The sequence below is a fragment of the Corvus cornix genome, chromosome 2 (assembly GCF_000738735.6).
Source record: "Corvus cornix cornix isolate S_Up_H32 chromosome 2, ASM73873v5, whole genome shotgun sequence".
In the NCBI taxonomy this organism is placed as follows: Eukaryota; Metazoa; Chordata; class Aves; order Passeriformes; family Corvidae; genus Corvus; species Corvus cornix.
In genome coordinates this window covers 105,609,835-105,625,561 of record NC_046333.1, presented here as the reverse complement: position 1 = coordinate 105,625,561, position 15,727 = coordinate 105,609,835, and the positions used below count along the sequence as shown (strand labels likewise).

Below are 15,727 nucleotides of genomic sequence, written 5' to 3'. Positions count from 1 at the left end.
AAGTTTATTTTGTCAGAAGCTGAATTTCTCTCCACTTCCTTCTGGCAGCAAAGGAAAAGGCTGGCATCAGCAAAAGAAATACACCCATGACTACTTTAGAAAAAAGGATATGTTTGTGTTCATGTGTTCAGCCTCCTTCCACCAAGACAACCCCTCATTCTGCTGAGTCAGGAAAGGCAAAAGCCCTGCCTCATCACCAGCACCAGCCTCTGCATCAACTGCTGGGAAGGCAGCACAGCCCAGGCTGTTCTTCTCCAAGTTCTGTATTTCCCAGAGGAAACATTTAATGACTGGTGGAGGAGAAGCAAGCTCAAAGCAGATAAACACGTGTGATGGAGTAAGAAGTCTGTGTTTAGTTAGACCTTTTTTGCCCACAGACTTACTGCATGATTGGCTGCTCTGCATCACAAAACTGGGCTAACTGGTGCCACAGCTAACTTGGGCCTGCACAGAGCCTTGGGGGGATGAATTCAAAGGTAAAGATACAGTCTCCATCCAGGCTCAACAAAGCCTAAATGATTTGAGTGCATGTCTCCAGCAGGAAATCTGTCTTGTTCCTCCTTTTGACCTGCGAGGTGCCACGAACAGAAGTCTGGAGGAGACTTTGCCTGAAGCAGCAGCAGAGTCCATGAAATGCATAATTTTGCAGAACATCACCCTTTACTGAGGCAGAACTGTTGATTAAACAGCTAAAAACACTAGGTAAGACATTTTGCTTACTGCCAGCAGTGCTCCTGTCCGTATCTTTAGCTAGACCCCCAATTCAGATGTGCATTTAAGAAGTGGAAGAGCCAGTGGATGTTCCTTAGGCAAATAAACATATCCTGATTTTGAAAGCAGAAAGAAGCCTTTAAAAAAACCAACCAAACAAACCCTCACAATTGTCCTGAATGCTATCTGAAGACAAGGCCCCCCAACTAAACAAGACAAATACCAATAAACCATAAACAGTCAACAACCAACTTCTCATCCCAACAGTGAGCTACTTAGGAAAAATCTTCCCCTCTTGCACAAAAGATAAAATGCTGCACAAAATAAGATAACAGCTCCAGAGCCCTTAGCTTCCTGCCCTCTCCTGCTATCAGGCTGCAACACAATCGCCTCCTTTGTTTCTCAGGAGTGTAACCTGGCTTATCCCATCCGTATCTGATGTATACAGCCAGGCCACCTTTAAATCCTGCAGCTTCATCCCACACCATATCTCCAAGACCTTCCTCCCAGGCTGACAGCCCCTTCCCTAGTTGTCTTGTTTTTCACACTTAGACCAACAGCATTGGCTTTTACAACTTTAATCACATTTGTGTTTCTTTGGCCTTTTCTGTATTTGCAACATATATTTATATAAATACATTTTACATATTTCGATACACACATGTACTTTTAAATATATATATGCTTTTCAGTATTTGTGATGCTGCATGGTATTCATGCCAGGGATGTTTTTTTTCCTTAAGCTTTGAATACTTATTCATTAGTTATTCAATATAATTATATTATATATAATTCTATATACTAATTATTCTTTATTCAGTAATTATTCATTCACCTCCTAATTTTGAAGAGCACTCATAGTATTTGAAACAAGTGGAAATGGGCAAGGACAGCTATATCAAGTGGTGACCCATCTCCCCGCTCACAAAAATCTCAAACATCACATTAAATGATTTTCAGTCTCTGTGAGCTGATCTTGCAAGGGGCAGTCAATGCAATTTTAAGGGAAGTCTATGAAAATTATTTAACAGGCAAAGCTCAGTGTTCTTTCAGTCACAACTGCAACTTTGCTGAAATCATGTGCAAATACAATATTTTACAATATTAATTGTAATGTTAGAAGTTTAAGGAAAATAAAGATGGAAGAAATTAATAAAGTAAGCTTAGACTAAATATTCAGAAATTACCAAATTCAGAAATTTCCAAATTCAGAAATTTGGAAAAACAGACTAAGATGGGTTGAAAGTCTGACCTCAAAAGAAGTCTGTGTTTGAAATATTAAAAATTAAGCCTAAGGCAAAATTTAAGTCCTAAGGCAAAGCCCTGCACCCAGCCTGCTCGTCCCATGCCTGTTGGGTAGCATTGTCCTCACTGGAGGCAGCAGAAACTTGACCCTCAGCTCCCTGTTCCAGTGAAGGAAATGTTAAACTTTTGTCACAAGTTCTACAAAAATCTCAAAGCTTCCTGATAGCTTCAAATCACGAAAATACAGGAGAACTTAAGTTTTCATTGAAAAAGTAACAGCTTTTCTAGTGAAAACCATGAAAATGTGATCTGTTATGAATTACAGAGGTTAAGAAAATATACACCAAGTAGGAAAGAAAATACTAAGAACACCTCCAGTACATTTTAATGGCTTATGCTTTTAAAGGCAGTATCAGAAATCGGTGTGACAGAAATTCATGAGCTTTGAGCACCAGTGGCTGATCTTAGAAACAGAAATTCTGCATTTTCACATCAGTGGTGCCCATACTTGAGTGGGGCTGCAAGTGGTGTAGGAGGGGCTTGTCTGACATTGTGAAAGCCTTAAGTTAGAAATATTTCTCTTTAGTTTAAATCCAGTCCTTCTCAGTTGCAGAGGACTGGAATGAATGCAGTATTTCTGTTGCATACACATATATTAATATGTAGGCAAGGCTTATTTTCATGGGTGAAAATTATGGAGGGCAGACTCCTCCTTGAAGCAGACAATCAAGCAGAATTTGTTGTTATGTCCTGGTCACAAGAATTAACTCTTTAGTACTGGGAAGACCAGCCCTAACTTAGTTATAAGATGCTCAAGTGAGTTCTCAGCTGTGAACCAAAAGATAGAGAATCCAGAATAAGAAAGATGAAGAAACATAAAAAGCTGGTCTCTTATTCCACTGACTTGTACAGAACTCTGGCAGCAGGAAGGTCCATAAAAAAGGCGAGCTTTGGGCAGAACAGAAACATGTGTGAGCAACCAATTGTATTTAACCATGTAGGGGAAGGGCCACTGGAGATCTCCTTTTTTATTGGGTTTACAAGAGTCTCTTTGGATGCTAGAACAGATTGTCATGGGGAGCTTACAGCAAACTGCTACAAATCACTGTCAGACTGTAGCTGAGCAGCAGCAGTAAGTCAAATGTTTTAGGGAGTCAGAGCAAAGCAAGAGTTCTGGTCTAAAAAAAAAAAAACCCCAAAAAACCCCTTTGAGATATTTTGGCAATATCCATGCCCCGTTGAGTATCAATGCCAAATTCCACTTGCCCTCCAGTTATAAGCTATTACTGCAACACCTCTAATAAATACAGTTGTAGAGTTAAATAAGTTACAGTACAATGCTTCAAGGGAGTGGGAATTATAAAAAGGCAGTTCAGCTGGGGATTAACGCAGCGAACAGAGGGAATTCATTTAATCTAAAACAAATTAGACTCTCATTTGATTAATTTGCTAGAGGCAAAGCAAATCTGTGGAGCAGAACTGTTTAATTTCTTGTTCTTAAATCTTAAATAAATTAATCATGGATCACTTATGAGTCATTCTGAGGTCAAGTAAGAAAGAGCTGGCCTGGAGCCAAAATGGATGCTAAATCTGCCCCTGAGACAATACAGGGCATAAAACCACGGCACCAGATCTGAGGAGCCTTTGGTGCAAGGTGATTTTAGGGAAGTTGTTTCCATTTTAGCCCCTTCCTTTCGCAGGTGTCATTGTTGGCATATGAAAGGTGTTACAGAAAGTACACCACTAATGTACGTGTCCAGCTGTCTCCTTTTAAGAGTACACCCTGCTCAGCCATTTAAACCTAATTAACTAACGAAGCAAACAAGACCTCAAAACCATTAGAGATGCTGGGTCATATGGTGGCTGTAGACATGTGGTATCCAATAATTTCTCGAACACTTGTGTGCTGCAAACATGAGTACAAAGTCCTTGTTTAAAGACTTTGTTCAAAGTCTTAAATAAAGAAAACACACCAATATTCTACACTGCATTTCAAAATCTGGGAAAATCTATTCCAGGAGAGAATGAGGCATCTGGGCTGAAAATTGTCATGCCAAGTTTCAGATTTTAGAAGTTCCTTTATAGCCCCCTGAAAACTTGAATTACAGTACATTAGAACTTACCCCTAAATACCAGGCTGGGAACTCAGACTGTAAGATTAATTTGTAGTAAAAATGCCATCCAGTGTAAGAGTTTCATCTAAAATAAATGTCTCTCTCAAAGGGCTTTAATGGCTAGAGCCCTACCTTTCCTACTGACTTAATGGGAGCTGTAGAGCTATATCCCAGTGCAACTCTGTAAAAATCAATCTAATATTACCAAGGAGAGATTTTTACTTGTACCATTTGGAAAGAAGCTGTGCCCATTAGATGAAAATCACAATATTCCTCTCTTTAACCCATGAGTCAGCATGGATGAAGAACTCTGCTCAGAACTGTGTAACAAGTGCATCTCCATCATGAGAGACTGCTTGCAGTGTCAAAAAGCTGCTTCTGCCCACTCTCTTCATCTCACCACTTTCACTGAAAGGCAAAACTCATCCACTAGTGAGGTTTCTGTAATATTAACAACTGTTCAGACAGATGAGAACAGCGACACCAATATCTTTCTCATATCACATTTCAAAAGCTTTTTGAGCTGCCACCAGATTTATATGCATTTCTGCTCACTACTAACTGGGTCTACATTCAAACTGCTGACCTAGAGGTGAAATGGAGCCAGCAGAAGCACAGCAAGCAGCTGTGGCCTTCAGATCTTGATGACTTCATCAGTCTAATTAGTTTCCACTGGTTTTCACAGTTTTTTTTCTGGACAGTCTCCTGCTTGTGCTAATGGGCTGCTCATTCCCCTCTCTCTTCACAGATGCTTTATTTCACTTGTCCTCTTATTTTGCCTTTTCTCCACTACTTTTTCCTTATAGGCCCTTTTCATAGTCAAGTCTTACTCTCTGCCTCTATTTTGATAAGCCCTCCCTTATAAAATCCCACCCCACACTTAAAGCACATCCTGATGGACAGGATCCCAAGCTGACATGTCAAACTAACAGTCACTGTTGTTTGCTGAGTGTGTTGTGTCCATATTAGCCACCCCTTCCTTTGTCTGGCTTGACAAGCAGCAAACTCCTCTGGACAGGGATTACACGGATTCTGCACTTGCAGAGTACCTGGTCTTTAAGGCAGCCATGGCAGAGGTTCAGCTGAGGCTGTCCTGGAAGAGAGCCCACCTCCCTGCATCCCAAAGCATCCTTTGTGATGTTGTTTGAGCTTGGATTCTGGCAACAAAACTGAGGCTTTTCCTCAGCTCTGTCCTATCCCAGACTGCTGATTTGGGAAATTTATCTGTTTAACTTAGTGACTCAAAGAGGCAATGTCCTAGATCAGAGATCCTCCCTTGGTACTATCCTGTGACTTGGCTGGTGTCTCTCATCACCTAACACATGCATAAAACAAGCAAAACAATAATCATGACAAATGGGTGCAGTTTAGTGTCTTTTCATCTATTCCCCCACTGCTATGCCCAAAAAATGTGAGCACTTACATTAAGAACACACAAAAAAAGACAGAAGATTGTGAAATTTAGAGGTATAACAACAATCACTCTAGTTTTATTTTTTAGGCACAAGGGGGTTTTGAATAGGGGTTAAATAGGGGGTTTTGAATGCAACTTGTTAGCCCATAAGTGCCACACAGCATCATTACCATACCGGGGTCAAGAGCAGCTGCGTGGTGTGGAGGATCGACCTTAGAAGTCAAAAGTTTAAATCATATCGTATTTCAAAATAATGATTTAAGAGCAAACAGATCTGTTCTCATTAGTGCACTGAAAAATCGTGCCTCCCTGTCCGTATGTCAGAGGAGGCAATCAACAGCAGTATTAAAATGGCATACACATTCCTAACAACACATGTCTCTATTACCTCCCATAATTCATTCACTTTGTTCCCCAATGATGGCCCAGTCTGCACCTCAAATTTATGCACCAAAAGGGATTGCAGTTTTAGGTGGAAGTGGTCAAACTCCAAAGACAATTCATCTGAGGTTGCTCCCTCCCTCGCACAGACCACACTCACATTATGAAGAGGATCGGGTTCACTTTCCATGCCTTGTAAAAAGCGTCTTTATTTTGCTTTCAAAGGGGGAGGGCTGGAAGGAGAGATTCTCTGTTCTGACACACAGAACCTCAGGATAAGGAACGTTTTGTGAAGCTGAAGATAACTGGGCATGCATCCTTTGCAGTACTGAGCTGCTTTCATCCTTGACATTTCTCCCAGCTCCCTTTATTTTACTCTGTTTTATCTCTGCAAGGTCTGATCAGCTCTATCTCTCTGCAAGATTACCTTTCTCTCCTTATCCTAGCAGGCAGAAGTGTCTGAACCTCTGGGCACAACGGTCTTTCCGTGTAGATCTAAGTAAACTGTTTAGTGGTTGTGACAAAAAAGGGCTCTGTTCAGCCCTCAGCTGCAGCAAAATCAGTCTAAAATGAATCTACGTTATCCAAAGTAGGAGAAGAAAGAGCCACAGGAGATTTTAAACTACTCCCTTCCTCACAGGGATAGGCTTGCTCGTGCTATTCTTAGTCCTATTCAGTCCTAGGTGGCTGGAAAAGTAGAATTGAAGCAATGATGAACAATTACAAGTTCTTACTGAAAACGGTCCTGTCATAAATGGCTTATATGCTAATTCTGCTCAATATCCTTTGCAGTTGTATAGTAATATTTCTATCTGTGCAATAATAGGTTTCTCTTGTAATTTCATAGCTCTGTTTTCCTCTATATTGTTAATAAGAATATCCTTTGACACATGCTTGCATCTTTCTCATCCATGTATTTAAAATCCTCTGTGCTACCAACTAATTCAGGACACACACAGACTGTAAAGTAGCATTGCTCAGGATTTGTTCTGTGTTTTATCACACATTTATTATAACTGCTCATGCCTTTGAACTTCTGCTTTAGGGTCCTGTGACATGTCCAACACACACCACTCAGACCACCTGCATATGTTTCATGTTTATGTTACTATTCATATAAGCTCTGTTATATCTGGACTAAGGAAAGGTTACTGGATCACTCCACTTCCAATCCTTGATTTTCAGATGCTTTCTAACTTCTGCAAAATGCTCTGGACTGGATTTTTTTGAAATTCTTGGTTTGAAGTTTCTAACCAGGAAAGACCTATTTGCAGATGACTGTTCATTTGATTTTGTGCACACAAAGGAGAGACTTTCCTCCAGTGTTACAAAATTATAACTTTTATTCCTTTATTCTTTAAAATTAGTAGTGGCATCAAAACAAAGAGAAATACAAAACCTGTCAAGAAGGTAAACATCATATAAATAGATTATTTCAGACTTTTCAAGGTAGTCAAGAAAGAACAACTGAACTTGCATGCACAGTCAGCTTTTGTAAATGTAGGCATTACTTGCAAATTCCATCCAGGCTCTAAGTCCCACAGAAGAGACAATTTTATCAACACAGGCTGATATGTTAATTAATTGTCTGATAAAGTGTTCACTGTGTAAGGCAAACTTGGGGTAAGCTGAACTGGCATATCCTGGCTCAGTGTACTCTTATCTACTGCGAACTGAGCATGGAGCACACTGAGCTGCCTTTGAGGTGAAGGAGCGATGCTGAGAAAGGCAGGCGTTCAGGCCAGGCTGCTCCTGAGGCACTGTGGGCTTCACTGGTTCCAGTGGAACACAACCAAGGACAAACCTGCTTCTCCCCATGCACTTTTTTTTAGCATATGAGAGGAATGGCACAAGACAGAATATTTGGTCACATTCCAGGCTCTTGAGCACATCCCAGTACTCACAGGATCCTAGATGATTTGTCCTCCAGCACCATGGCTGTACAAGTACATAGCAAGGTGCTTGTGATGGCAGAGAGGGAGGAGGAGGTGGGGGAGGCAGAGGAATGGTGGAAAGAAACAGCTAAGCTACTTTGAGCATCATAATTAAGAGCTTCTCTGTCATCCTGGAGCAACACTCCCAAAATGACCACCTTGACTTTGCCATTGCCTGAGTTTGGGCATTAGTATTAACTGGTTATCCAAACAGTATCCATATTTCACAGGAAAATACTTATCACCATGACAGTAGTGGTTACAGACAGAGTTTAAAGTAGTAATTACAAAATATATTGCAGATATATGGGAAGAAGTTCTCAGTTTTAACGATGCTTGTCCCTGTCTTAAATTAGGGCCAACGTTTTTGAACATGTGGTGGTGTTTGACTATGAGGAAGCTGTTTTCATTTGTTTCCCAGGCAACGAGTACTCCTTCACACCCCAATAAATAACTACAACTTAGAAGTATCATTTGATAAAGATAAATATGACCCTAAAGCAGTCAGATCCCCATATAAGTCACATGAATTATTACTAAAAATAATCACAAAGTTTGTGAGCTCAGTGTTGTTTGCTGGAAATAAAACTGCCAGCATATTGAACATAAACTTCAATTTGTTTTACTGATTTAAAACATAACACATTACAAATACCAGCAATGGGAAATATAATTTATTCCTTACAGATATTTAGTGATGTAATTATTTAGATATTCCTCCATTCTCCAGAGAGAATAGATACAGAGACAGCTGCAATCAAGAGATCTTTTTGTTTTTATTGAGAAAAATGTGTAACTTGGTATACCAAGTTCTACAGTCCTACAATTATCACTACCATCAGGTTTAAAGAGAAAATATGAAAAGCCAAGTCCATACCCAGAAAGGGAAATTACCGAGTCAAAATTTGGTTTGGCTCTCTGACTTCCCTAACAGTGGCAAAGGCACTTGATGTGATGATTTGTTTGAAGCTTTTCTTTTGCTATTAGCACAGTCATTCAAGTATTCTTCTTTGCATATTTTATTACTGATTTCTGTAACTCTCTGGGGAAAAGAAATAAAGCTGGCTGTGATCACTCTTAGGGAAACCAAATGGTAAGAACTAGCACTCCCTCTTGATTGAGTGTGGGGCACCAGCAAGTGCTTCCAGGAGCAGGAATTATATCTTCCCTTTGAATGCCACTTCTCTGCTTTGCAAAGAGCAGTGGAGGCAGAATGGAAGGAGACACAGGCTGCATTATGTGTTATTCCCGTCCTTTGCATCCCACCTCTCCCCAGAACCCCAAAGAATGGAGTGCAAGGCCTTCAGTGATAACAGGCACAGGTTTGTACTACCAGATCCCCATTGTTTTGGTTTGTTCCTGCCCTTACACTTACACTGAGAATGACAAGCTGATGACAAAATTTTTGGCATGAGCAGCCTATAAATAAAGAACATTGTAAATACATTATTTCTAATATGTTGCATGGCCCTGGAGAGACACCATGCCACAGTGTCAGAAGTAACTTAAATAGTGTATGTGGGCTTGCAAAATAAATGCCCCCCAAAAGTTTTTCCTCCCTTCAGGCAGCTACTCTGGCAAGTGAATAAATAATCACATCATTTGGTGTCCTAGACTCTGGAAACTCAGTGTAACTATCATGATGTTTACTGGCCTCCTGGCATCTGGAATAAAACTCTGCAATCCAAGAACAGGCACACTGGTGCCCAAAAGAATTTTCATATATGTACGTCTTTTCCTTAAGCTTATTTTTGCCTCTGAAGAAAAACTGGATTCAACTCTCACAAAGTCCCAACTAACTCCTAAACTTTCCATAATGTCCTTTGATGTTTTCATTGTAAGTATTCCCCAGTGAGTAAAGCCTCTGCCTTTTGCTGTAAGGCTATCAATTTTCATAAACAGAAGGCTTTCTTGCACCCCACCCCCCCATACATCTTTACTAGGTTACAGTGTAGCAATTTGGAAATCTGTTTCCTTATTTCGTTTTAAAGTATGTAATACCTCTCAGTCACAGCTATGTAGGATGGGGTCAAGTGTTTCACTCATTTAACACAAAAAGAGAAGGAAGGGAGGAAAAAAAAACAAAAAGGAAAAGAAACATAGTTTCAGTTTGAACAGATGCAAAGCAAAGACCAAAAATTTTCCAGTCGGTGGATGTAGAGGAGAAATACGCCAAATACATTTCACAAGCCAGTTAAGCCTCTACTGGCACCTAATCACTGCCAGATGTTTAGAAGCAACACCAAGAACATCGCAAAACGCTGGCAAAAAATAAACAAATAAACCAGGGAGAAACGCAAGTCTTCTCGGAGCACCGGCGAGGGAGAAGATAAAAGTTGGGTGTCGAGAGAAACCGTGCTGGGGAGAGCACACATGCCGGGACACACTCACACACATGCCGGGACACACTCACACACATGCCGGGACACACTCACACACATGCCGGGACACACTCACACGCTCAGACAGGCACAGCCCGCTCCCGGTCCGGGACTGACCGACGCACGCCGAGCCGCGGCGGCGGCGTAGACCCCGCAGACCGGGGTCGCGGTGAGAGCCCCGCTCTGCCTCTCCCGGCACCGGCTGCCCGTGCCCTGCCCGCAGCCGGCGTGCCCTGCCCGCCACCTGCCCGCACGACGTCCTGCCAGCACCTTGCCGGGTACGGCTCACCCCGCGGGCACCCTCCGCACAGACCGCCCTGCCCGCACTGTGCCCTTGCTGAAGACCGTCCACACGCGGGCACGCTGCCCGCCGCCTGCCCGCTGCCCGCACACCGTTCCCGCACGCTGCCCACGCCGCCCTGCCCTGCCCGGTGCCCGCGGCACACATGTGCGGGCGGCGGAGCGGGCGCCCCGCTCCCGTCCGTACCTTTCATGTTGGCGCCGGGGCGGGTCACATAGGACGGACGGGGCGCGGCGGGGCTGCCGCCGGGAGCGGCGGGCGGCGGAGCGCTCCCTGCCTACTGCCGGGCCATGCCCCCGCCGCGGGCCCTGCTGCGCAGCCCCGGCCGCTGCCGCTCGCCCTCGCTCCTCGGCCGCCGGCGGCACCCAGCTCTCGCCGCCAGCCCCGCGGAGCCCGACCCGGCCCCGCGGAGCCGCGGCTCGGCCCCGCCTCCCTCCCTCCGCCCCGGGGAAGGGGCCGCGGCCGGGGCCGGCCGGCGGGGGCGGGCTCGGGGTCCCGCCGGCGGATGGGGCTGGGGGCGTCGCACCCCGTCCCGCCGCGCCCCGCGGGACCGCGGGGTTCCCGGGTTGCGGGGCCGTGGGCAGCTGGGGCTGTCCGTGGGGAGCAGCCCGGGACGGGACATACAGGGCATCCCTCAGTGACCGGGGGAGCTCGAGTGGAACGTGGTGTTCCCGGGAGGAGAACGGTCCCGTCCCTGCGCTCCCCACGTCCATGGCAGGCAGCCGGGGGTTTCCTCGTGAGTGTAACCTCTCCAGGCTCCCCACACCAGCGTGCCTCACACGCGACACGTCGACCGAGGGATCCTGGAGCGGGGGTGAATAGCTGCCGGCTGGGAGGAGGCTGCAGGATGTACGAAATTCACCCTGGCGCTGAACGAAGGGCCACGAGTAGTCCTGTTGGATTCAGTGGGACTGCGTGCACTACAGGCACTGGAGAGTGTGTGTAAATATTTGTGGGATTAGGGATATACAGGCCAGTCATCTTTTATTTTTCTAGTTCTGCATGTTGCCAGGAATAAGGGATCATTTACAGGCTCCTCCTTTCATGAAAGGCATGGTTTGATTTTCTGCAAAGCTACCAATTTTTAGGCAATTGAAGACAGTGGTAAATGTTTATGATCCGGCTTTGAGTATTGACATCAGTGCTGATGAGGCAGGGCAGGTGCAATCAATGTGCACCAGTTTGTTCTGGGGATGAACAAAATAGTGGAGGCACCAGAGAGTCCTTCCTGATGCAGTGAGAAGATGCACATGATTTTGCCTTTGCAGTTAGAGGTATCACAGCCTGTTGAATGTAGAGATGCCCAAAATAATTATTATAGTACATGGTCTTTTCAGAGGTTCTATAGCTGCAATAGGGACCATAGCGTACCAGAAAGGTCATGGCTCAGGGTCACAGCATTAATTTAACACCAAGTCAAAAAGCATTGGAAACCTATCAAGTATGATCTCATATCAGCAAGGAATGGAGGCTTAAATCCACTGAAAGTAGTCATTCTAGAGCAAAAAAGAAAGAACAGATTCAGAAATCTGAATTCCTTCGGTAGGTCTTATTACCTGAGTTGACATCAGCTTGAGCATGCTTTGCTGATTTGGAGGCAGTACCTTTAGTTTGGGATTGATGAAAATATTGGAATACCAGCTGCAGTAGCCATTTGCTGCTTTAAAGCAGGGCTCAGATATCAAAGAGACTTGACTTAGCTTTTAGTTTACACTCTAGCAGTTGACTGCAATATTATGAGTAAAACACTTAAATCCGAATACAGTCATCAGGTAATTATGGGTGCCCTGTAGTGTTCTGTTGGATTAGGACCACAGTGTTTATGAGACAGGCTCATCCTTAGTTGGTGGTGTAAATCTCCTAAATTAATTTACAATTTTTCTTTTGAAAAATCAATAAAATTCAGTTTTCAAAACTAAAAGCTATCAAGACTCCGATCCAGAGCCCATGAGTATGTTTCCAAAAAGAAATCTTTCTTTCACTTCTCATGGATTGGACAAAAGCAAAAATGAAGCCCCATTTCTCCATTGGAGGGTACTTCTGTTTGAAAACACAGTGCAGAAGGAATGCTGTAAAAAAAGATGAGGAGAGAAGAATATTGCTTTAAACCTGTGTCATCAGGGGATGTCCAAGGAGCAGGACTGTGCAGGAATTTAGAAAATTACTCAAAAGCAGTAAATGGAAACACTTTTCTAGTTTTTCATATAGTAACCTTAGTGAACTGAAGGGTAGCAACCAAAATTGCAGAGACTGATGAGTGAATTGCTGCATCTGCAGAAAATATGTTCCTTACTAATTGAAAGAAAATGATTGGTATTTTGAATTCATATAGAGCTTATGATTGATTCAGTAGGCCTGGGATCTACCTTCATTCTTGTGACCTGAAAGTATTTATTAATTTGTGAGCACAGTGGGATGCTTCATATTTCTAGAGTAAGCTTCTATATAGGCTTTTAATCATGGAAGTTGTATTCCACACTGGATTTCTTACACGTATGTTAGGAATGTGTAAGAAAGTATATGTAAAAAAATATGTTAATTTAAATGGCTGATGAGCTTCTGCTAATACTGCTATAAAAATCTAGTGTTAGTAAAGAAATACAGGAAATTCATGAACTGTTTCATATGTCAAATCTTTCCTCTAAACCCAAGTATTTTATGTTTTCGTTTCTGAAGTGAGCATTCCTTTTTCCTTCCCACAGATCCATGTCTGTCCACCAGAGGAAGGTGTAGGTATTAGACACCATCACCACCCTTAGCAATCCTGGGATTAATGAGGGGGAAGACAGATTGTTGATGGTTCATGGAGATGGGGTAATTGATCAAGCACACTTAACGAATATCAGTGGATAATTGATATTATGGAATATGTAAATTATTGTATATGTTCAGCTGAATAGATACATATTTAGGGTGCAGTACACTACATAACATAGGGTTGTATTGTGCTGGGAAACATAATACTGTGTTGCCCAGTCACAGGCCTTCACAAACTTTAACTTTTATACACTCTTTCATATTTTTCAAGTTTCATTTAAAGCTATGGTGAAATTTGCCAAATATAGTTATATTGCCTTTCTGGTGAAAACCACTGATCTTCTCAGAAAAAGTTTCAAGTGTATTTTCATATTCTCTTATTTTTAGGAAACTTTAGACCACATTCTAGGGAAACTAATTTCACAAAATACTTCATTTTAGGGGCTTCTTTGTTACCCTAGTTCAGGACATAAATTATGAGGCCTGTTTTTTCATCCAACAATAGTAATGTGACAGCAGTTTACTACCATGACGGGCTGCCTGTCACAAAGTGATCCCATGTTGCAGCCAGATTCAGACTCAGAGAAGGACTAAAGGATCTAAACAAATCATCCTCCTTTAGAAATGTTTACGTATTGCCTTAATATGGCTTGTTTATATGGAACTATCACAATTTATTCATCAAATGCTGAAATAAGGTACCCAAGTGAGTGCTTTGCAGTTGCTGTGGCACAGTGTGACTTTAAGCACTTACCAACCACATATGAATTGTTTATTTTTCCTTGCTACAGTCTCCTCTTGAATATCAAGGATATTTGTTTATAATGGGTCTCACTCACTTTTACTCTGCAAGATGTGTTCAAATTCAGCAGTAATCCAAGAGAGAAAGATGTCAGTGTTTAATCTCTCTGTATGCACTTTAGAATAAATTGGGCAGGCTGTGCTAAAGTGATTTAAACCACAGGTAATGTGCTCAGTTCCTGTTCGTTTTGATTCCACTTCACAATGGACAATTACCTTCACCTGGCTAATTCCCAGGGCCTAACCTACAAAATTGGTGCTCTTTGGCAACTCTTGGAGATACTGGAAGCCTTGGTCCATGCACATGGAGGTATGTGTGACATTCTCTTTTGATTGGCAGCCTTCTCACAGCCTGAACCCACATACAATAGAAAGGGCAGAAATTAAATTAAAAAATGTCTGAAAAAGAATTGCATGCATCATTGAGGAGAACTGCATGTGACATGGGAACCATATGTGGAAGATCATTTGTCTGAAGTAAGTACCATTTGGGTACAATACAAAATGTGCATTTGAAAAATAAGACTTGAGTATTATAACATATTTTAATGATAAATCTTCTTCTGCGCAACCATTTCATATTGTTGTTAATGACCATTTTGGAGCTGTGCCCAGAGTGAAGACATTATCCTTGGATCTGGGTAATGAGTTTGTAAATGATCCTGAACAAATGGTGAAGTTATTTGCTAATAATTTTGTTAAATCTGCAGATGAGCCTTTTCCTAATCTGGGTAATTAGCATCATAATTTGAAAATATTTAGTTATCTGGACTTGTCCCTGGCAAGTGAGGTTGGTTCTTGTTTTTCCTTTCCTATTTTTTGATTAACTGTGAGACTGAGGGAGATTCGGAAAGCAGCAAAACACCTGGTTGTCTTTTCAGTATGCCAGAATTACTCAGAGATACAGACTTGTTCTAGCCATGGTTTAGATGTTAATGCAGAGGCTCATGTGCTAGTTCTCTTGTCTTTCAGTTGCTGTGACCTTTTTAGAAACTGACTTTTTTGGAAGGAAAAAAGGAAGACAGGTCTAGAATAGGGTGGATAGTCACATTGCACTAAATTTAAAGAAAAGCAAAATGCTGGAATGCAAGTAGAAGTACAGCTATTACGATTATCTGTGGATGAGATTGAGGGACTACTCTTTCATATTTTCGATATTTGATAAAACACATCATTGCAGTGTTTTTTCATATTTTGAATGAAGAGGGACTGTTTGCAGTTCAGAAAGTTTGTGAAATTTTATTCTGGCAATTCACAGACCCATTTCCTTGCACAGTTTTTTGTCCAAATTTCCTAAAACAATTGTAGATGTTGTATCTGCTGAATATCCAAACCAATGAAATGTTTGACATTTGCACTCCAAAATTTCCATAATGAAAAGTAATTACCTTACTGCTAGAGTGCTTAAATGTTGAAGACAGTAAAACCAAGACCAAATAATTAGTGCTAATTTTATTAGGACCTTTGCAGAAGCAGATTTTTATACATTACTTATGATTTTGTTTGCTCATAATATGTGTTTCTTTCAACACACGGAAAAATAATTCTGATTGCGTCAGGAATAGATTCTTGTTGCCTGAGGTCTAACCAGGTCAACTCTTCAGCTGGAGTTTATCAAAATGATACTGGCCAGAGTTTGATTTATGTTGATAGAAAGCAGCAAAGATCTCTCCATGTTCTTGAGACCG

General features: G+C 42.1%; 1 protein-coding gene across 1 annotated transcript in view; it reads right to left on the bottom strand.

Moving 5' to 3' along the window:
• The window catches only part of COLEC12 (collectin subfamily member 12), a 93,206-nt gene extending 82,396 nt beyond the window's left edge, over positions 1–10,810 (bottom strand). The window contains exon 1 of the mRNA XM_039549336.1: positions 10,668–10,810. Within this exon, the coding sequence (XP_039405270.1) occupies positions 10,668–10,674 (7 nt within the window). The 5' untranslated portion in view covers positions 10,675–10,810. The remainder of the gene's footprint in view (positions 1–10,667) is intronic.
• Positions 10,811–15,727: the final 4,917 nt, after the last annotated feature.